Source organism: Rhinolophus ferrumequinum, chromosome 21, assembly GCF_004115265.2.
Source record: "Rhinolophus ferrumequinum isolate MPI-CBG mRhiFer1 chromosome 21, mRhiFer1_v1.p, whole genome shotgun sequence".
Lineage (NCBI taxonomy): Eukaryota > Metazoa > Chordata > Mammalia > Chiroptera > Rhinolophidae > Rhinolophus > Rhinolophus ferrumequinum.
This window is the reverse complement of record NC_046304.1, coordinates 531576-553565: the sequence shown is the minus strand read 5'-3', so window position 1 is coordinate 553565 and position 21990 is coordinate 531576. Positions and strand designations below refer to the sequence as shown.

General features: G+C 47.6%; 1 protein-coding gene across 1 annotated transcript in view; it reads right to left on the bottom strand.

Moving 5' to 3' along the window:
• Window positions 1-21990, bottom strand: part of SHMT1 (serine hydroxymethyltransferase 1) — a 29553-nt gene that overhangs the window by 2902 nt on the left and 4661 nt on the right. Inside the window, exons 2-9 of the mRNA XM_033089667.1 lie at window positions 14143-14258; window positions 13065-13210; window positions 9550-9665; window positions 9031-9191; window positions 5545-5626; window positions 4834-5046; window positions 2913-3029; window positions 1414-1536 (exon numbers count right to left, since the gene is read on the bottom strand). Of these exons, the coding sequence (XP_032945558.1) occupies window positions 1414-1536; window positions 2913-3029; window positions 4834-5046; window positions 5545-5626; window positions 9031-9191; window positions 9550-9665; window positions 13065-13210; window positions 14143-14238 (1054 nt within the window). The 5' untranslated portion in view covers window positions 14239-14258. The remainder of the gene's footprint in view (window positions 1-1413; window positions 1537-2912; window positions 3030-4833; window positions 5047-5544; window positions 5627-9030; window positions 9192-9549; window positions 9666-13064; window positions 13211-14142; window positions 14259-21990) is intronic.

Here is a 21990-nt window from a genome sequence, read left to right as displayed (position 1 = left end):
ACTGCACAGGTGTCAGCACCCAGCTCTGGACCCCACACCCCAGAACTTACTAACTGTGCGGCTGCAGTCAGGCAGCTCAACATTTTGGAACCTCAGACCCCCCTGTGTAAACTAAGTCCAACAATATACAAGGCTCGTGAGGTTGAAATACGGGGCTGTATATAGAGCTCGGCCAGTGCCAGGCATGAGGCACCTTTCCACAAATGCTGGCTGCAGTATGGTCACCATTATCTGCTTCGGCTGCCTGCACCGTGTCCTGAGAGCAGCGTGAGCAAGGGGTGAGGAAGGGCCCTGGGAGGCTTCGAGCAGCCGGCCCAGCAGGGCTGACGTGGGCGCCGGGAGCCAGAGGGAGTTTGGCCTAAACCCTTGCGACGCCTGGTTCCCGGACCAGCACCACCTGAGAGCTGGGCAGAAAGGCAGATCCCACCCCGGCCTGCATTTAACGGGGTGCCCAGGGATTTGTATGCACATCCAAGTTTGAGAAACAGTGACCTAAGGAACCTTGAGGGTCACAGTCCACACTGAGATTTCTGGGGCTTTCTTACTAGATGTGGAGGGTGGAGAGAGCAAAAATAGGAAGTGAAGGAAAACACAAAAGAGGTGCTAGCCAGGACTGCTGAGAAGACGGTTTGCCCCAGCCCTACTGCTCACAGGATTTGGTGGGGAGCCCACTCCTCAGACGGGCCTGCAACCTCTGTGAAGGACAGTGGCCAGGGAGTGGGCCCTGCACACAGGAGACCAGGACCGCTAGCATGCACGGCAGCCTTGGGAGAAGAATAAAGCTGCCTTTCCTCGAAATAAAGCACGCGCTCTGCCAGAAAAACTGTGCCAACCTAATTGTGGACCCCGGGCGGGGCCTCCCCGGGGAAGTCCCTCTCACTCAGGGTCACTGAGCACCACTATCTTTGCATTAAAGCACGTGGACATAGCAAACTCCCACGCACTCCCGCAGGACAGCCGGTTCCACCTTGACTCTTGGTGAGTGGGGACATACCCGGAGGACAGCGCAGGCATTGCTGCGGAGAAGTCCCTGGGCTCACGTCCTGGATCTGCCACCCACCCGCCGTGTGACCACCGGGACATAACTTCTCTCAGGTGAGCCTCGGGTACTCCTTTCAGAAAGCTGTTCTGAGGACTTAAGGCCTCATCCGCCAGGTGACAAACAGCAGGTGATACTACCACCATCTCTGGCCTAGCCACGGAGGCAGCTGCCATTGAGGGGCAGGCAGAAGCCATGGGGGGCGCACCTCCTCTGCAGGCAGTCCCGACTCAGACCCCAGCTGCAGCCGCAGCGCCAGGGCCACTGCCTACAGCCCTAGCCTGGCTGGCTGAACCGTGGTGTGAGCTTCGTGCAAGCTTAAGGGGCAGCCTTGTGTCCCGGGCTGGCAGGGGCCGCCAAGTGTCTGGTGGTACCTGTCACGACCGTGTAGCCCAGCTCCATCAAGGTCGCAGCCAGAGCCCTGCTGTTGGCCACCACCTGGCGCTGATAGATTCTGAACTCTGGCGTCATGGCTTGCTTCAGGGCCACAGCAACACCTGGCAGGAAGAGACGGTGGGTCCCGAAGGAAGGAGGGGATCAAAAGACAGGCTGGGAGTCAGAAAATAGCCCTTGCCCCTACTCAGGCTTCCTCGCTTCTCAGTGTCACCAAAGCGGGTGGATCACATTCCGCCCCCCCAAATGACATATATTTTTAACCCTACAATTACCTGGCTAAACTGCCAGACCTCTTCTGTTTGAGCAAGTGCTTTTGAGGTCGCTTTGATCCAGGCATGGAAGTCCCATGCTAACAAGATTACCACCGGAAAACTGTTCTTGGGCAAGATGGACTTTACAGTCCCTTTGAAGCTCGATATGTGAAAACACTTACTCAGCTGCACTAAACGCTGATGCTTTGATGCCGAATTCTGCAGAACTTTCAGAGTCCAGGTGAGAGGTGCAGGCCTGTTCTACCCTGCACATCCAGACTTACCTGGCCGGCACCCTGTGTTGAATCCCAAAGGCTGCTTACAGGGCACAGAAAATACAGGAGAATGCAAAGTGCATGTGGCTTACTCCCAGCACACAAGCCTCCAGTGTGTGTGGCAGTGACTAGAAAAGGCCGCGAGTGGCTGGAGGCTGAGCCATGCCATCATCCAAGGGTTAAGAAACTGCAGACAAAGGGGGGCATGAAGCCACCCTGGTGGACGCCCAGCCCTGCCCCAGCCTGCTGCTGCCTAGATGCCCCATTCACTGCTTCCTCCTTTCCCCTGCTTGGAAACACCAGTGCTTCTTTTGATGGAGAAGTTACAACCTTCGTCCTGGGCTCTTTCACCAGCTGCTTTTTTGCAAAGAAGACAGTGAAATAACTGAGATCATCACACATTTTCTAAGCCCTTTGTACAAACAGAGGAGGAATCGTTCCCTGAATGCTTGCCAGAGGGTCATGGGATCAGACAGACCCAGGAGCTCCTGGTGCGACCCCGAGGTCGACGGCGTGCTGGTCAGACACAGGTGCCTCCGCCCCACGGGAGGTCAGCATGTCTGCGAAGAGGCAGCTCGTCCTTGCTAATCACACTCCCTTCGCTGTGCTGTTTTCTACTTGTCAGATTCCTCCCTTGTTTCTTAAAGAGGCTACACACAGAACCGGGGCTGATTCAGTGCGCCCAGGGCAGCACCACTGCCTCGTGTCCCTTCCTTATACCGGTCACCACTGTTTCCGCTGTCCTCCTCGCTAGCCTCTCCTAGACAGACAGATTCCTCTACTTTCTCCCCAGTGTGAAGTCCTGGCACACACTGTGGTGGTCAGGTGAGACGGGAGCTCGGGGCCACGGGATGAGCAAAAGCGGGAAGCCCCCAGGCTGACTGCATGGGGGCCACCCTGGGTAAAAGCGCTCCCTCCAAGGGCTTGCAGGTGGGTTTGGTGGTATTTTACCAGCAATGGCGTGGTTGTGGGGACCTCCCTGCAGGCCTGGGAACACAGCAGAGTTGATGAGCGACTCCAGGTTGTACAGAATCTCTTTGCCGGTTTTGGGATCCACGCTGCGTACTCCTGGATGAAGGAAAACATCAGATAGGCTTTCCCGTTTTCTCCCTGCCTGGGCTCAAACCCAGACTAGCCATGGGGGCACTAAGCTCAAGCCTGGGCCGTACTCCTGCTGGGCAGAGAGGGCGGTTGCTTCCAGAGGGGGCGGACCACCCTTTCAGATGAAAGGAAAAGATGAACATTTTCCCTCCACTGAGATTGTAACAAGTATGCCTTGGGCATATTTCCTTAAAGTACCAGGGAACGGTCTTCCAAGGTGATTACTTGGAGGGAGACAAGACTCATGTGGGAATAGGGTTCCTTTCAGAGAAAAAGTTAATAATCAGTAATAACTACTGTCTCCACAGAGCTTTTTCCGAGCCAGAACTGCTCTAAGCACTTTACCTAAACTCATTCATTAATCCTCACAACAGCAATCCAAACGGACTGGTACTGTTAAAATCACGATGGAGTTAAGAAAATGAGGTACAGGGCCGGCCTGGTGGCTCAGGCGGTTAGAGCTCCGTGCTCCTAACTCCAAAGGCTGACGGTTCGATTCCCACATGGGCCAGTGGGCTCTCGACCACAAGGTTGCCAGTTCAATCCCTCGACTCCCTCAAGGGATGGTGGGCTCCGCCCCCTGCAACTAAGATTGAACACGGCACCTTGAGCTGAATTGCCGCTGAGCTCCTGGATGGCTCAGTTGGTTGGAGTGCATCCTCTCAACCACAAGGTTGCCGGTTCGACTCCCGCAAGGGATGGTGGGCTGTGCCCCCTGCAACTAGCAACGGCAAGTGTACCTGGAGCTGAGCTGAGCCCAACACAACTAAGATTGAAAGGACAACAACTTGACTTGGAAAAACAGGCCTGGAAGTACACACTGTTCCCCAATAAAGTCCTGTTTCCCGTCCCCAATAAAATCTTTAAAAAAAAAGTGTATTTAAAAAAAAAAAAAGAAAATGAGGTACAGAGAGCTTGCACAATTAGCCCAAGATCACACAGCAAGTACAGGGCCGAGCCAGGATGCGTGGCAGCTGACTGGGTCAAACAAATCACACCAACATACAGTGGGAAAAACAAATGTCTTCCAGGCAGGTGGGAATGGCCACCTGCCTCAAAAATGTTAAAACACAACTGAAGAAAGACCTCAGGGGAGTGTGGAGGCTTAGAGCAGGCACATGGTGTGTGTAGCCTGCTCAGGGGCTGGGAAAGCCAGTCAGCAGAGGGCTGCTTTCCCTGCCGATGCCGGCTTCATGCTCCAGGTCCCAGGTGCTGAGTGATAGCCTGGTTGCTGCTCTGGCTTTCTCCGGAGTGGGAACTGCAGAACGAGGGGAGCCCCTCATGTGGGCGCTAAGCATCCCACTACGAGAACGAGAAATTCCTTACTAAAATGACGAAACGGGGGCTTGGATTTACACATCAGCATCTTACAGTTTAATCACTGTGGGTCTTTCTCCAGGAGGCACACCTCGACTACAGTAAGTTCACCAAAACACTGCTACACCGTGAGGTCTCCTGACAGCCCTGGCCAGACACGCACATCTTCCTTTCCCTCAACACCTACCTCGAGAAAAGGATGAGTTGAGCCAAGGGGTGCTAGCACCCGGAACAATACTTCTCCTTTCCCAGGACCTGGCTAGCTATGTATGCTCAGGGCTTTTTTCGAGTCCCTTCTCTAAGGCCTGTCACTGTCCCCTCCCATGGAACTCTTTAATGGACCCTAATATCTTCAAGGGATCCCAGCTCAGTTTTCCCCAGCTTCCTAAGCCGAATGCAAACGCCCCGAGAAAGGCAGACCCAGCAGCACCCGGACCCCACGCGCAGAGCACACCTCTCCTGTAGAAGATCATGCCGGCTCGGCAGCCTCTCAGCGTTTTGTGGGTGGTGGTGGACACCACGTGGCAGTGTTCGAAGGGCGAGGGCACCACGCCCGCCGCTACCAGCCCACTGATGTGCGCCATGTCCGCCATGAGATACGCTCCATTGTCATCGGCAATCCTCCGCAGTCGAGCATAGTCCAGGTTTCGGGAGTAGCAGCTGGTTCCTAAGATGGCCAAGGTGACACCATAGAGTCAGAGAGATACCCACGGCCAGCTGAGAGTCGGCTGCAAAGTGGCCTCTGGATATGCATATTTGAAAGCTTGGAGATTTCTCCTTCTAAAATCTGAGAACAGAAATGAAGAATGTTCTCGAAAAACATCTTTGTGCTAAAGGCAACCACTCTGATCTCTGCCTCTTCAATGTCATGGTGGTTGGGGTGGCCCCCGACTGTTATTACTGCCCCCAATCAGGCAGGGATTATCTCTAGATGCTTCTCTGAGAACAGCCTCAGATCTTATTCTACCTAGTAGAATTACTCTACCTAATGGTGGCAAACATGGACATTTGTCCTGAAAGAAAAGAATATACTTAGACCCAAGAAGCTCAGCCATCCAAGGCAGAAGCTAGCAGGGAGCAAGGGCAAGCTGGGGAGCTGTCACTTCTTTGCTTTGGAAGAGGCCGGGAATCGGCTAATGCAGTTGCCGTCTGCCCAGCTCATCACCTGCGATAATCAGCTTCGGGTGGAACAGGCGGGCGTTTTCCTCCAGTTGGTCATAGTTGATGTAGCCAGTCTCCGGGTTCACCTGTGGAGTGTCATGGAGATAGCGGGCTCGCACTGCTCCCTCCAGCCTGCCCTCCCGCCCAAACTGGCGCCAGCTGTCAAGGACAAGATGACTTTCTCCACCTGCCCACAGATGTTAGCTCCCCTCTGCCGTGAAAACCAGGAAGGTGTCCCAGGCCAGGACTTAAGGGAGAGGTGGCCTACCAAGTATTCGGCCCGCGCAAATGGTACAGACCACCAAGTATGGCTATGCATACACGGCGATGCCCTGCGGTCCCGGGGGAAACTGGGCTCTCCTGCCATGAGAAGGAACCAAAGGCCGCTGCAGAACGAGAGGAGTGACACACATGCACCGCAGCGTGCAGGCGCAGAGACAGTTCCCTTCAGGAATGACACACAGTGTCTGTCAGCACCCTTTCTAATCCAGGTACAATGAGGCCAGAAAGAGAAATAAAGGCATAAGGATTAGAAAACACAGAAGCTGACATTACTCAGAGATGCCACGATTATGGACCTAGAAAATCCAAACTCTAGAGGCAAGCTATTAGAATTAGTAATTGAATTTAGCAAGGTCACTGGATATAGTGTTGGAAACCAAAACTCAATTACAGTCATATATATAAGCAGCAAAATATAGAAAATGAAATTTTAATAATTATATCATTACTTTCAAAAGCCATACAATCTCTAACAAAAAATGTATAAGACTTCTACACAAAACATTATTGAGAGAAATTGAAAAACACTTAAGCAGTTACACTAACGAAGGCAGTGTGTGCTTGTGGACGGACAAGCTAACAGATCAGAAGAGAGCCAGCAAACAGAACCCCAAGTGACAGGTGGTCAGCGGATCGATGACAGCAGTGGTACTGCAGGGAACGTTTAATCTTCCAGTAAATGGCACTAGGTCAACTAGATATCCACATGGAAACACCGTCATCCAGACGCCTCCCTCCACCACACACAGAAATCAATTCCATTGTGGATCCATCTACACATAAAGAAACTTTTTTTCTTTTGTAGCAACACATTTCTTACTAAGTTCAGTTTATTCAAGTTGTGTTAAAGCATTTCTGCTAAAGGTAAGTAAAAATAATCAAAGGGAGTTACTGGAGGAAAGATTTAGGTGTGTGGGGCGTGGGAGCCCTCTAGGGAGGAGGTGGTGAGAAACTTCCTGTGCTGAAGCCCCCAGCCCCCAGACCTGACTGGCCTCCTGCAGCAGCCCCTCCGCTGCCCACCGGGCTGCCTCCCTGCCCAGCCTTTCCGGCCCCTGCCCTCCGCGGGACTTCTTCCACCTTCCGGTAACATCGCCACACAGAGCTAGGATTTCCTCTCTCTGGAGAAACAGCAATGTGAACTCTCTGTCGCTCGCCCTCCGCTGGTTCTAAGCGCCCCTAAGAGGGGAGGCTGCTTCCTTCCTGGCCAAATAAAAAAAGCGCTTTTAATTCAACATAATTACAGAAGCTCATGTGCAAGCTTATGGGAACTGAGACATCATCTGAAAAGACAGGCTGAAGGACAATTTGTGGTTTTAAGTATGTAGCTGATTCTTTCTCAGTCACCTGAACTCAGGAAAGAAACTCTTATCTTAATGAAAAATCAACAGCTGATCCCACGGTGAAAAAGTGGACATAATTCTAAAAAAAAATTTTTGAAGACATAATTACCCAAAAAATCTGTTACTGCTCTCTCCCTCCACATTTTGCTTTTGAAACTTGTGGGTTTTTATTTTTTTTATTTTTTCCTTTTTTTAATCTTGAAAATTCAACGATAAAGTAGCACCTGGGAGAATTCATAGGCATGTGTGAGAAACTGTGCTGGGTCCACAGGGGTGCAGAGGCCCTGGCCAGGAAGGAAGCAGCCTCCCCTCTTAGGGGCGCTTAGAACCAGCGGAGGGCGAGCGACAGAGTTCACATTGCTGTTTCTCCAGAGAGAGGAAATCCTAGCTCTGTGTGGCGATGTTACCGGAAGGTGGAAGAAGTCCCACAGAGGGCAGGGGCCAGAAAGGCTGGGCAGGGAGGCAGCCCGGTGGGCAGCGGAGGGGCTGCTGCTGGAGGTCAGTCAGGTCTCTGTCTCCCTCCCTGCCCGTAAAGGCTGGTGCCCGCAGCAGTCCCTCCATCGGCTGAGCTGTGCCTCCTGCTGCCCACGCTGGCCAGGGTCCCAGTCCCCGCCATCCTGCACCGCTGCAGGCCCACCGCTGCGTGGGCCTTCCTACTGTGCCCACAGGGCTGCAGCCTGCACAGTGCGTGTCAAGCAGGGGGTGGCTGGCGGGGCCGGGGGTGCAGTTCCGGGCTTGCTAATGCCTGGAAGACACTTCAGTAACAGCAGACATTGGGCTAAAAAGCATGAGGCTCCCCGAGACCTCATCTAACGTCAGAAAACAAGTCGGTGATTACTCTGCCACCATTCTTTCCATGGTGAAAGAAACTGTGGTAACCGGCTTGTGTTCTAAGTGCAAAGACAGAAAACACTGCTACTACTGCTGTGTTTCAAAATCCAGCTACAAGGTCAGCGCGGACCAAGGCGGATACCTGTGACTAGAAGTACAAAGGCTTTCCATGAAAAGCAATGCACTTCCATTTGCACAAAAAGTATATGTGTAATTACCAGAACTGAGACAAAGGCTAATAATAAATAAAAACAGCAAACAATCCAGGATATGCGACAATGACTACAGAATGCCAAGAGAGAGCACTGGCTTGATTTTCTCAAAGGAATCAAACTATGTGTCTGATATTCAACCCAGCATAGTGATGCATGGCTCCCTTTGCTCGTGGTAGGACATCTGAAACGAGGAGTGGCCCATGTGACAGTAAACACCACGAGATGGTTCCTGGATACGAGGAAGAATCACAGTCTGCACCAAAAGAAGTATGCAAGTTACCTCTTTTCCACCCATCCCTCTAATCATCTTTATAGATAAGTCACTATGCCCCCCGTGAGCTCATGAATCTCACATGAGTCTTTTTATTGTTTATAATGACAAGGGTCCCCATAAATACGTGCTGATCCATGATGGGCTCGTGGCCTGGCTGACTGGACTGTGGGGCTGACCAGGTGCTGATGGTGCTGGCATCAGCGCTGGATCCAGGGATGCAGTGGTTGTCACTAGGGGTCTGTCCATGGTAGACCTGGTTGCTAGAAGCCGTCATCCCAGCTGTCGCTGCCCCTAGTTCTGGAGCAGCCAGCACCCCAGCTGCAGCTGGAACCTCCTCCAGCCTCCTCCACCCACCTCCCTGTTCCTCACCTCAGCCCTTTGGTCTCCATTCCAACTGTCCCCGGCCTGCCCTGTAAGCCTGAGGAGTCCCCAGGCAGGGAAATGACAGATGGTGAAAGGTGGGGACTTCCTCTAGTGCCATGTGAACAAGATTTATTTCTATAGGTGTAGCCAAACACTGGAGCTATGGAGAAAAGAGGCACTCTTACCTTATAGGGCATAGATTCAAAAAAGATGGATGTAGCCGAGATTTTCTTCTTTTCTGTCATGAAGCCATGGGTCAGGTGGCCTCCATCGGGCAGGTCCAGACCCATGATGCGCCCGTGGGGTTCCACCAGGGCGGTGTACACTGCGAAGTTGGCAGGGGAGCCTGGACCGGACAGGCCAGAGGAGACACCATTGCTTCTGTCCATGAGGCACCAAGCAGGACCGCGAGCTTGGGCACTAAGCCTCAACCAGATGTGGCCAGAACAGGCCTGGCTGCCATTATGCATCCCCCAGCCCCCAGGGGATCCCCTGCACCAGTCCCCTTGGGGAGAAGGGAGGGGTTGTTCAGAGATAGGGCACCGCCGGGCGAGCACAGCTGAGAGCCACGGGCGATGGGGAACACACACCTGGAGGGTTTAGCTATTTGTAACTTTTGTTAGGGGCCGTCCTTTTTTAGGGCCCTTCTCTGGGAATGTCAGCCCCAGGAGACGGCTCCAGGCCTGTCTGGAAGTGGTCATTACCTGAATATGGCTGGACGTTGACCCCCCAGCACTGGGGGTCCAGATCATAGACCTGCAGCGCTCGTTTCTGACAGAGGATCTCCAGCTCATCGACAAACTCAGTCCCGCCATAATACCTGTGGTAAGGAAAGCAGGAGATTTAGGCCCAAACCTCTGTGCTTAGCACAGAGGCCAAAGAGCTCGGGGGTGGGACAGAAGAACAGAAGTGGAGACCTGGTGAGAGCCCAGCACCACTCATCTTCCATCGGTGCCAAGCTGTGTTACATGAAGCAAGTGTCTCCTCATCTATAAGGACATTCTGACCTAAGCAACATGGATACACCCTGAGGACACCAGCATCATGCTAAGTGAAATAAGCCATTTACAACTGTATGATTCCCCTTATGTAAGGGACCGTGTTTCCCCGAAAATAAGACTGGGTCTTATATTAATTTTTGTTCCAAAAGACGCATTAGGGCTTATTTTCAGAGGATGTATTAGTTTTTCATGTACAACAATCTACATTTATTCAAATACAGTCATGTCATCTTCTTCTGGAACATCGTCATAATGTGCTAAATGCGCCCGTCTGGCTGACAATCTTAACGGGGGCTTATTTTCGGGGTAGGTCTTATTTTCGGGGAAACACGGTACCTAGAATTGTAAGATTCATGGAGACAGAATGTGGAATGGTGGTTACCAGGGGCTCGGGAGGGAGAGGGAGAGAGTTACTGGTTTTTTTTCATATTTCTAATAAAAAATTTTTTCATTTAATATCAAAATTGATCATATATTTGTTTTTTATTATCTGTATACATACTAATAATCATAGTAACTCAATCCAGAAGAAATTTTTAAACACTTAGACCTTGTAATCACAAAAAACTTTAGAAATTTTAAATGAAATTTACATATATATTTTTTATTATAGTAAAAACACGTAACCTAAAGTTTACCATCTTATTAACCATTTTTAAGTGTACAGTTCAGTGGTGTTAAGTACCTCACATTGATAAGTGCACTCACACTGCATGCTACAGATCTCCAGAACTTTTCCACCTTTCAAAACTGAATCTCCATACCCATCAAACAACTCCCATTTCTTCCGCCCCCAGCCCCTAGTAACCATCATTCTACTTTCCGTTTCTATGATTTTGACTAGATACTTCATATAAGTGGAATCATATAGTATTTGTCTTTTTGTGACTGATTTATTTCATTTAGCATCATGCCCTCAAGGTTCACCCTTGCTGTAGCATGTCACAGGATTTCCCTCTTTTATAGGGCCAAAGGACCTTCTATGGTATGGATACATATGGATACACCACATTTTGCTTATCCATTCGTCCATCAATGGACACTCGGGTTGCTCTCACCTGTTGGCCATTGCGAATAATGCTGCTATGAACACGGTGTACAAATAATCTGTCTGACTCCCCGCTCTGAAATCTATTGGCTATATACCCAGAAGTGGAATTGCTAGGTCACATGGTAATTGTAGTTTTACTTTTTTGAGGAACGTCCGTCCGTACTGTTTTCCACAGGGCCTGCACCACTTTACATTCCTACCAACAGGAGGGGTTGCACAGGGGTTACAGTTTTTCCATATCCTCACCGACACTTGCTTTCTGTTTTTTCTTTCTTACTGTAGCCATTCTAATGGGTGTGAGGTGATAGCTCATTGTGGTTTTAATTTGCAGTTCCTTAATTATTAGTGGTGTTGAGCACCTTTTCATGTGCTTGTTGGCTGGAGTTATGATTTAATGGGTACAGACCTTTGTTTCTAAAAAATGAAAAAATTCTGGAGATGGATGGTGGTGATGCTTGTACCATATTGTGAATGTACTTAATGCCACTGAACTGTACATTTAGAATGGTTAAAATGATAAACTTTGTTATGCATATTTACCACAATAAAGAGGGGGGATGAGAGGTTTTTACTCACAACACTTCTGATGCCAAATGTGTGGGGTGTTTTTCTCCTCACACCAACCAATTCTGACACCAATCAATTGTCCTACAATTAAATTCAATTCTGACCTGACTATCCAGAGTTAGCATCAGACCCCTCAGGTTACGTGCTCAGTGCCACAGGACGCCCTCTCTTCAGAGGCCAGTCACAAATATTGGGTTCCCAGGTCACCCACACTTCTGTCTGACAAACACAGGGATTCCCACAACACTCCCTCAGGTTTGATAATTCACTAGAATGACTCACAGAACTCAGGAGAGTACTTTACTTACTATTACTGGTTTATTATAGAGGATACAACTCAGAAACAGCCAAATGGAAGCGGTACATGGGGCAGGCGTAGGGAAAAGGTTCGGAGCTTCCATGCTCTCTCCAGAGTGCCACCCTTCCAGCACCTCGATTGTTCACCAACTGGGGAGCTCTCCAAACCTCACGGCTTAGGGTTAACGGAGGTTTTATGATGAGGTGTCGTGAGCACCGATTGACTCGACTCCAGCACTCCAATCATGCCTTGCTCGTTCAAGCCACTAGCTCCCAACATGCAGCTACCGAGGGAGCCACCTCTTTTAACACAAGCTCAGGTACGCTCAAAAGGGCTCATTGTGACCAATAAAAGATATTCCTATCACCATAGATGCGAAGGGTTTTAGGAGCTCCAGTGAAAGAAACCAGGGACAAAGACCAGATATTTATTTTTTTATCCTACCGCAGTTTGAAAATATCTGGATTTGAGTCCTAGCTCTGCTACTTGTGTGTAAATTTAAGAAGTCACTGAATTTTAGTGAGTCTCAGCTCCTCATCTTTAAAATGTGGAACATAGCGCCACTTTCCCTATAGGGCTACCACGAGGATCAAATGAGATGTTAGCTGTGAAAACACCCAATAAACTCTCCCAAGCACAACACACAAGTTAGTTATTCACAGCAGGAGAAAGACAATGCCCTTCAACAAAGAGCTTCAGGGTATCTCAGGACAGAATGTCAGTTCAACTCCAAGGTGACCCTTCTTGCTCTGTGTTCTCTGGGACATAAACGTACACACGTGAGAAAAAACATACGTCAGATTCTGCAATCATCACCTTGGGTTGAGGATGACTGCAAAAAACAGAAATGAATATAACTCCTCATAGTTCTCAGGGTGAGAGTCGACTGAAATCGTTGCACATGTAAGCCCAGCACTCCTATGGCAGAAACGGCTGCCGGGGCAACAGATTCCGTTGTCACGTCCAGGTGACTCCTGATCCAGATCTGACTACTCCCACAGCAACAGCCTCCTTCTGTGGCATCGGAGCACTTACTGACTTTTACCTAGAGGCTTGCTGACTGTCCAGCAGCTCCACATTCCTTATGGACTGGCCTGTTATTCTAGAAAGCCTCCAAAGGCACTGTTAACGTGACCCTGAGTGTACCTGCTCCTAAATCACAGGAGCTATCTGTCACACACTGGGCACTGGAAGAGTGTCAGAGCAGGAGCGGAATAGAAATCCCCACGTGGTTTGGATTCTATCCTGACTCAGGACCTCCCATCACTATGTCAGAAGCAGGCCTTGACAACATTCACATACCTCTGGCCTGGGTACCCCTCAGAGTACTTGTTATTTAAGCAAGAGCCTAGGGCCTCCAAAACTGCCCGGCTGGCGAAATTCTCGGAGGCGATCAGCTCCAATCCAACCCTCTGCCGGTTACTCTCCTTCTTAATGATGTTGTAAACCTGATGAGAAGAAAGCAAATGCTAAACATTTGGGCCTTTCACTTTAACATTTTGCTCTGATCAAAGCAATAACTCAGGAAAGAGAAGGGCCACTAGTATACAGCCGTACTTTGCCCTCAGAAGCCGACCATAACTCAAATAACCAAACTCACAAGACTCCCACAGCTCTTAAGGAATAGAGGAAATCTTCCTCAAAGATTTTAGCATCTGGGAAGGAATTAATAGAAGACAACGACTTAAGGAAAACTAAATAATTAGAGAGAAAATGAGCTTTAAAATAAGTATCTCACCTAATTTTTAATTCTACACCATCTTGTTATTTTTATCCCTACATTTCACCAAGTTTTCCCCTCCCTGAACCTTATTCCTTGCTTCTCTTCCTTAAGATCAAAGATGCTTAGGTAAACCACAGAGGCAGTAAGTAGACCAGAGGTTGCCTAGGGTTGGGGAGTCGGGCAGGGCCTGGGGTAACTGCTAATGGGTTTGAGGTTTCCTTTTGGGAGGACAAAAATGTTCTAAAATTGACTGTGAAAACACTAAAAACCAATGAATTGTGCCCTTTAAATAAATGATTTGTATGGTTAGTGAATGATACCTCATGTATAACGCTGCTATAAAGATACATAAATAAAAGCTGCATCTCAGTGTCTAGATGTACTCCTCTGAACTGTAAGGGTTAAATCTCAGTGACCCGTCTCCCTCCCCTTTCCTCTGGAGCAGACAGCACAGTGCTCTGCACTTTGTAGAAATTCAGATATATTTAAAATTTACCCTGGAAGGCCTTCTGGAACTTTGTCAGCTACTGTCTCTCAAATCCGCACTCTTATACTAATTGCAAGGCTGTTCCGCATAAAGTTCATTTATGATTCTAACTAGAGAGTAAGCAAGAGACTCCAGTTTAAGAAGACCTATGACGACCCCACACCCCTCACCTCAACGTCGCTGTCTTTCAGGGGCTGTGCCATCATTTTCTCATGCGAGGGCCACAGGTCGGCATCCTTGTGAGACCCGCTGACTGGAGTCGCCATTGCACTGCTTCAAAAGTTGCCTGAAAGAGGAAGAACTTCCAACATTAAATTTAGTCAAAGCTCATTTGCAACCTGTTTGTTCTCTGAGTTGCTAAAGTACTGACATTATTTTTTTAGCATTTCCCTCAGAACGGCTTGGTAAACACGAAGATGATCTTCTGCAAAACCACTGTGTGGAACTTCTGGGTCCTTTCTGAACTAGGATGTCAGCTTGTTATCCTGTTAGTAACAAGAACTACCCTGGTTCCCTTTGAAGCCTGACTCAGCAGACAGAAAGCCCTGCGCAGCGTCTTCCCAACTAACCTTTTCCTGGTTATGGCTTTTCTCCCCAAACTTCCTTGAAGACAAAGCCTATGTTCTTTTAATTTTTTTGAATCCACAGAATCCAGCGTGGCCATACACGAAGTAATATTTGCCAAATGACTGAACAAATGAATTGCTGAATTAAGTGTTATTTTTTCCATTTTTCAAGTAATGAAAATGAGGCTTAGAGAAGTAAAGCATCTTAACCCGTGGTTGCACAGCAAGTTGGCCATGAAGGTCAGACTGGAAACTCCAAATCCCATGCTCTAGGTAGCCCTTAGGGTTCCTGTAGAAACTGCAAGTTAAAGCATTCCCTTGCCTCAACACAAATCCCACTGTAAGAATTACAAGGTCGGTTTCTCCAAAGAGGACATACAAATGGCAAATAGACATATGACAAAATGCTCAACATCACTAATCATCAGAGAAATGCAAATAAAAACCACAATGAGATATCACCTCACCCCAGTCAGAATGGCTATCATCAACAAGACAAATAGTAGCAAGTGTTGGAGAGGCTGTGGAGAAAAAGGAACCCTCATACACTGTTGGTGGGAATGCAGACTGGTGCAGCCGTTATGGAAGGCAGTGTAGAGGTTCCTCAAAAAATTAAGAATAGAATTACCATATGACCCAGCAATCCCTCCCCTGGGTATCTACCCAAAAAATCTGAAAACATGTATCCATAAAGACACGTGTGCTCCAATGTTCACTGCAGCTTTGTTTACGGTGGCCAAGACATGGAAACAACCAAAATGTCCTTCGATAGATGAATGGATAAAGAAGTTGTGGTATATATACACCATGGAATACTATTCGGCGGTAAGAAAAGATGAAATAGTACCATTTGTGACAATAGATGGATCTTGAGATTATAATGCTAAGCGAAATAAGTCAGACAGAAAAAGTAGAGAACCATATGATTTCACTGACATGTGGTATATAAAATTGAAAACAATAAAAGAACAAGACAAACGAATGAAGAAACAAAAACTCACAGACACAGACAATAGTTTAGTGGTTACCAGAGGCTAAGGCGGGAGGGGAAGTTCTAGAAGAGGGTAAATGGGGTTAAATATATGGTGATGGAAGGAGAACTGACTCTGGGTGGTGAACATACAATGTGCTACATAGATGATGTGATACAGAATTGTATACCTGAAATCTATGTACCTTTACTAACAATTGTCACCCCAATAAACTTTAATTAAAAAAAAAAAGAATTACAAGGTCAGATTTGTGTCTATATTTTTCATCAGAAAATTGCATCCCATTAAAATCCTGGAAAATCCTTCCCATGTTTCTACGAAGAACCAGAGTTTGTGCTCAGTGGCATGTTCCACGGTGCAAAGTTTAAACACTGACAGGAACTAACCTCCCTTAGTCAACAGTTGGCAGCTTTTCAGTACTTTTCCATTAATTTGGTAAATTTTCAGCTAAAATTCATTCATTCGACAACTATTTATTGAGGACCTTCTCTGTGGCGGCCATGGCATTGAAGCTGGAAATGCAGCGGTGACCGTCACAGACTGCGGCCTGCCTTCCCGGGATTCCCTCACAGGGAAGATGAGCAGCAAACAAACAAGTGCGCTAAATGCAGAAGGCCAAAACGAGGAAAGTGATGAGACGGGGGATTGTAACGGTGGCACTAACTCTTCTATTTTGAGATTTAGATCTCTGGCATAATTCAACTTAACAAGTGTAATTTAGCTTGGGACTTTTTAAAAGTTTTTTTCTCTTTTCTTGGCCTCCTTTCTGCCAGATCCTTAATGACCGTTTACTATACGTTTACTACCATATTTCCCCGAAAATAACACCTACCCGGACCATCAGATCTAATGCGCCTTTTCGAGCAAAAAATAATATAAGACCCGGTCTTATTTTAATATAAGACCAGGTATAATATAATATAATATGATATGATATGATATGATATGATATAATATAATATAATATGATATAATATAATACCAGGTCTTATATTAATTTTTGCTCCAAAAGACGCATTAGAGCTGATGGTCCAGCTAGGCTAGGTTTTATTTTTGTGGAAACACGGTATGCATATTAATTTCAAAGGTTCTGTTTACTTCAGCCCAGTGCTGGCCTGTGACTTGGGAGAGGTTTTGAACCCTATGGGATCCACTCCTGGCTCCAACTTAGATCTACAGAGCATGTGCAAAGGCTGCTATGACAAGTTTAACTGCACCTTCTCCCACCACAACGGGCAAAGCTGAACTCAACAGAAAATTCCACCATAGGCCAAAGCAATTTACATCCTGGTTAGAAAATATAAAACTTCAGACAAAACAATTCTCGACATAGTAGTTTCCAGCAGACTTTGCCCAGCCGATCCTTCTCTTACTTTAATAAATCTTCCTTCTGTATTTCTATCTCCCTCATGAATTCTTTCACAACCCACAAGCAAGCAGCCATGACATTTGGTGGCCCGTATGGGGACCGGCTGTCTCCTGTCCCCACCAGGGTTCTTCCTCGGTGGCTCTATCCCCTCCGAGACCTACTCTGCAACGTGTGGCGCTGTTGGCAGTGGCAGCTCATCCAGGGCAAACCCACGCACACTCGTAGGTCTCCTTCCTCTCCCTTTCACGAGTCTCTCTCGGATCCCCCATTGGTCAGGCGGGAACTGACGGTTCCTGGAGGGGGCTGCTCTCCAGTGGAATGGAAAGCCCGACCTGTTCTCCAAAGGGGACTCCCAAGGCTGGTGGTGTGAGACTCCCATTCCTCTCTTGCTCCCTATCTCTTCTACTTTCGCCTTTTATCCGATCTCTCAGGGAAGCACCTCCAGTGAGTCCTCGGAACGTCAGTCGGTAAGTGGATACACCTGGGGACGGCCGTGGGGCGCCGGGCCAGGTCCACCACCCACGACTTTAGTGCTGCAGGGGACGCCCTTGTAGCCAATGGTCAGTCAGTTTCTCTGGTTCACTCCCTGTTGGGTGCACGGTAAAGCACCAGCTAAGTCCATAACTGAGTTGGAGGAACCCTTCGGAGACTGGAGGTGTGGGGTGGTGGGCAATGCCCCCCGAGCTCCTGCCCAGCTATCACAAACTACCGGCCCTTCATTCATGGGAGGTAGCCCCTCTATTTCCCAAGACTCTCCTCTCTGCTGACTTCTTAAGAATTGGACAAAATTTGACCTGTCTTCTCTAATAGTTTTTTTTCTGTAATGGTGCCTGGCCACAATATAAGCTACTGTGTTTCCCCAAAAATAAGACCTAGACAGACCATCAGCTCTAATGCGTCTTTTGAAGCAAAAATTAATATAAGACCCGGCCTTATTTTACTATAAGACCAGGTCTTTAATATAATATAATATAACATAACATAATACTGGGTCTTACATTAATTTTTGCTACAAAAGACGCATTGGAGCTGATGGTCCGGCTAGGTCTTATTTTCGGGGAAACATGGTAGATAATCAGGAAGTCTGGCCAGCCAACAGAACTCTTAACTTTAACACCATGCAACTAGACCTCTTCTGCCTGTGGCTACAAAAATGGTCTGAGGCCCCCTATGAACAAGCCTTAATGGCTCTAAGTCAAGATCCGGACCGCCAGAAACAATGCCGCATGTGCTTGTCTAAGTTTCCGCAGTCTGCCTCCCCCGACCTCCTTGATGGTCCTCTCTTGTCCTGTGCCCCCCCATGGCGGAGACAACCGTTGGACTTTCCTCCTTCCCAGGCTTCTGCACCTCCTCTTCCTCTCCCGCCCATTCTTCCGCCCCATCCCTTCCCCTGTCTCCTGTGACCCCTCCTCCTTACTCCACTGGTCCAGTTCTAAGTCCTGCAGGGACCACCCACAGTGGGACTCATCATAAGGGAGATGGCCTTTGGCCAGGAGTCCGCCATCCTCCCAGAGTGCCGGCATTCTGCATTACTTTTAAAATAAATTCATGTTACCTCTGTTACAAAATTTGTCAAGAAAATAACTTGGACAATTAACTTTAAAATCTCATAGAATTAAGAACTAATAAGAAGTAACTCAAATAAGGTTTTAAATGAAACTTTTCAGTATTAATTACATAATGTGGATGCTTGGATGTGATTTCTCAGCATTTGTTGGTAACGTAAGACTTTAGTTTGCTAAGTTGTGTTAAATGATAACAATGAAATGCTGATATAATTAGATACGTCTGAGTTCCTCTATTTCTGGCTTCTTGTTACAGGAACATTAAAAGATAAATTGAGATGTTAGTAAATATATCTTGTATTTTATTACAAAAGCCTATGCTTCTGAAGGTTGCCAAATATATTCCTGGATTTGCCAATGGAAGTGCTAATTGCTTGCTTTTGATTGGCAGTAAAAATTAAGGTTCTGAAGGTTATGGATTCTAATTAATATGAAAAGAAATTATGTTTTTTCAAGGAAGGTATAAAGTATTGAAATTCATTTTTGAGGGAACTGAAAGCAAGTAGTTTGTTCTAAAGATAGTTATTTCTGAATGAGTGAGAAGAGACAAACTAAGAGGGACTGGGAAAGTTGTAGAAGGTTTGTAAAAAGTCTTGAGAGAATTTTATGTATAGTTAAGCTACATAAATATGATTAAGTAAATTTGAATATCAAAAGTAAGCTAGTAGAGTTTTTTTTTCTCTCTCTGCTAAACAAGACAAATTTCTTAGACTATTGGTCTGCTACTAATATTATAAAATAGTTTCCTGCCTAAAAAGCAAAGATTTTATGTGTCATCAGAATAATTTTGTTTTATATTGTCCTAATCAGTTCCTTAGTTACTAAAGAAAAGTAAATCTTCACAATAGTAAGAACTAAGCTTTGCTAATAATTGTGTAAGCTTCTGTATTCTAGGACTACATGTGTCCGTCTCACGTCAGATATAAGCCAGAGTAAGGAACGATTTAAGTGTTTTTACTAAAAACCTAAATAATTTTAGAGTAAATTCATTAAGTTTGGCCTAATGTTTTCCCTCACCTGGCAAGATAGTATAGTAATTCTGCATCCCGTTGTTGCATCTTAATGAAAAGGTACAGATCTTACAAAAGGCCAGGAAATTTGTTTAAATGTCTGTCACAACCGAGACAGAGAAGACGAGGAAAGAAAGGACTAGCGAGACCAGACGAGGCCAGAGATAGGCCAGACGTTTTGCTGCAGTTAACAGACAAGCCAACGCCACCTCAGAGCACCCCGGAAACCCCAGAAGAGACACTCCAGGAAAGGAGCCTGCTTTGGATGTGGAAGCCCAGACCACTGCAGTAAGGAGTGTCCTAGTCCTCCAGAGCAGCTGTGCCCCTTGTGCAAAATAAAAGGGCACTGGACGAGGGATTTGTCCCCTGCTCTGAAGGGAGTTGGGACCAACTCCTTCCCCACAAAGGGCTGTGATTAATTAATGGGACTGAAGTTCCCAGCAGCTCCCAAGCTGTTCTTACCACAGAGGCAACACTGCAGGTGACCCTTGACGTAGCAGGTAAGCCTGCTAATTAGCCATTTATTCTGTCTCTATCTCGACTGCTCACTCTGGACCTATTTTCTCTGAAACATGCTCAGTTGTAAAGGTCAACAGAGCCCCTTGAAAACGACTGTGGGAAAGCTTGGTCAGGAGCCCTCTAAGCCCCAGCTCTCATTGCTGCCCATTGCTTTATGCTTGTAGATTCTGACCTCCATTCTCTTATTTCCTATATTATTAACTTGAGAGGTTCAGCGGGCTCTCAGGAAATATAGGGACCGGCACCTCCCCCAGGCCAACCTCTCTACACATCGCAGCCCCCTGAAGTCGGGACCAAGTATTGTTAGAAGCCTAGAAGGGGAAAGGGTCCTTGACAGTCCAGTTAATTCCTAAATAGAAGGGACCTTATGCAGTTCTCCTGAGCACCCCAACTGCTGCCGAGCTGCAGAAAGTCAGCAGCTGGGTCCCCTTCCCTCCAATCAAACCTGTTTCATTTAAGTTTCCACAGGCCTCCCCCAGAAGGAAGACTACTGCTTCTGCTCCTGTGAGCCAGCTGAAGACCTAAAGCGCCCCTGCAAACAAGGAAGTCACTCTCCCTCGTTAAGGGCTGATGAGTGCTAATAACTGCTCTCAGATTCCTGGAGCTGCTCTTTATTACTGTTCTCTTAACAGCTCTTGTCTTCCTCCTTACTTGCACCCCACCTGGGACCCCCTTTTCACTCTTAGGGATCCTAGGTGAGGTCTCCTCTCTCACCTTTTCCAGTTCCCCTCCTTATTATTTTTAGGTTACTTCTATTTGGATTACGCCTCTTTGACCTGCTGGTTACACTGGTCTCTTTCAGCATCGAGTCCATTATAGTGCACGTGGTTCTCAGGCAAGGCTCCCAGCCCCTCCCTGCGGATGACCCCGGAGTGGCCTTTGGCCCCAGAGATCAGAGCTCCAATGCCCAGTTTGGAGCCCCCAACTCAGTCTAGTTTCTAGATAGAGCTGTCTGATTTTCCAGGGCCCGGTCATTCCACCTTCTTTGCCCACCAATCTTGTAGGTGGGACAACTCTACGCCCCTGCCCAGCTCTGAAACAGAAGATGGATCCTCGTCCCAATTTCCAAAGAATTTTCATCTATAACGGCACTAAATCTTCTATTTTGAGATTGGAACCTCTGATCTAATTCGATTTAACAAGTGTAACTTAGCTTGGGACTTTTAAAAAGCTTTTTTCTCTTTTCTTGGCCTCCTTTCTGCCAAACCTTAATGACTGTTCACTATAGGTTTACTGTGCATACCAGTTTCAGTGGTTCTGTTTACTTTGGCATGCTGGCCTGTGACTGGGAGAGGGTTTGCATCCTATGGGATCCACTCCTGGCTCCAACTTAGATCTACAGAGCATGTGCAAAGGCTGTTATGACAAGTTTAACTGCTTCCCCCACCCCAACGGGCAAAGCTGAACTCAACAGAAAATTCCACTATAGGCCAAAGCAATTTACTTCCTGGTTAGAAAATATAAAACTTCAGATTAAACTAAGACTCGACATAGTAGTCTCCAGCAGACTGCTCGGCCGACCCTTCTCTTCCTTAAGTAAGTCTTCCTTCTTTATTTCTACTTGCCTCGTGAATTCTTTCACAACTCGCCTGTGAGCAGCCATGACATCAAGTGCTGCTAAGGACCAGAGCTGGGGGGCTGGGGCAAGCAGGGCTCACTGGAGACCGCTGGGCTGGGGCGTATCTGGGGAGAGGACCTCTGTGCTGAGAAAGACCCAGCCATGAGGAGACAGCCCATTTCCCAAGAGTGCTATGAAGTAATAAGAAACACGTATCGGTCTCTACTCCTAAAATCCTTGTGGTTTCCTCAGTGATAAGAGGACTAGGAATTAGGCCGTGGCTGCGTAACAAGTTGGCCATGAAGGTCAGACCTGAAACTCCAAATCACATGCTCTAGTAAGAGAACTAGCATCTCTTGTTCAACGAAGTGACTCTGGGTGGGGGCTGGTCACCAGGAAACCAAGCCATGATTAGAAGCTGGAATTGTCAGCCCCAGGC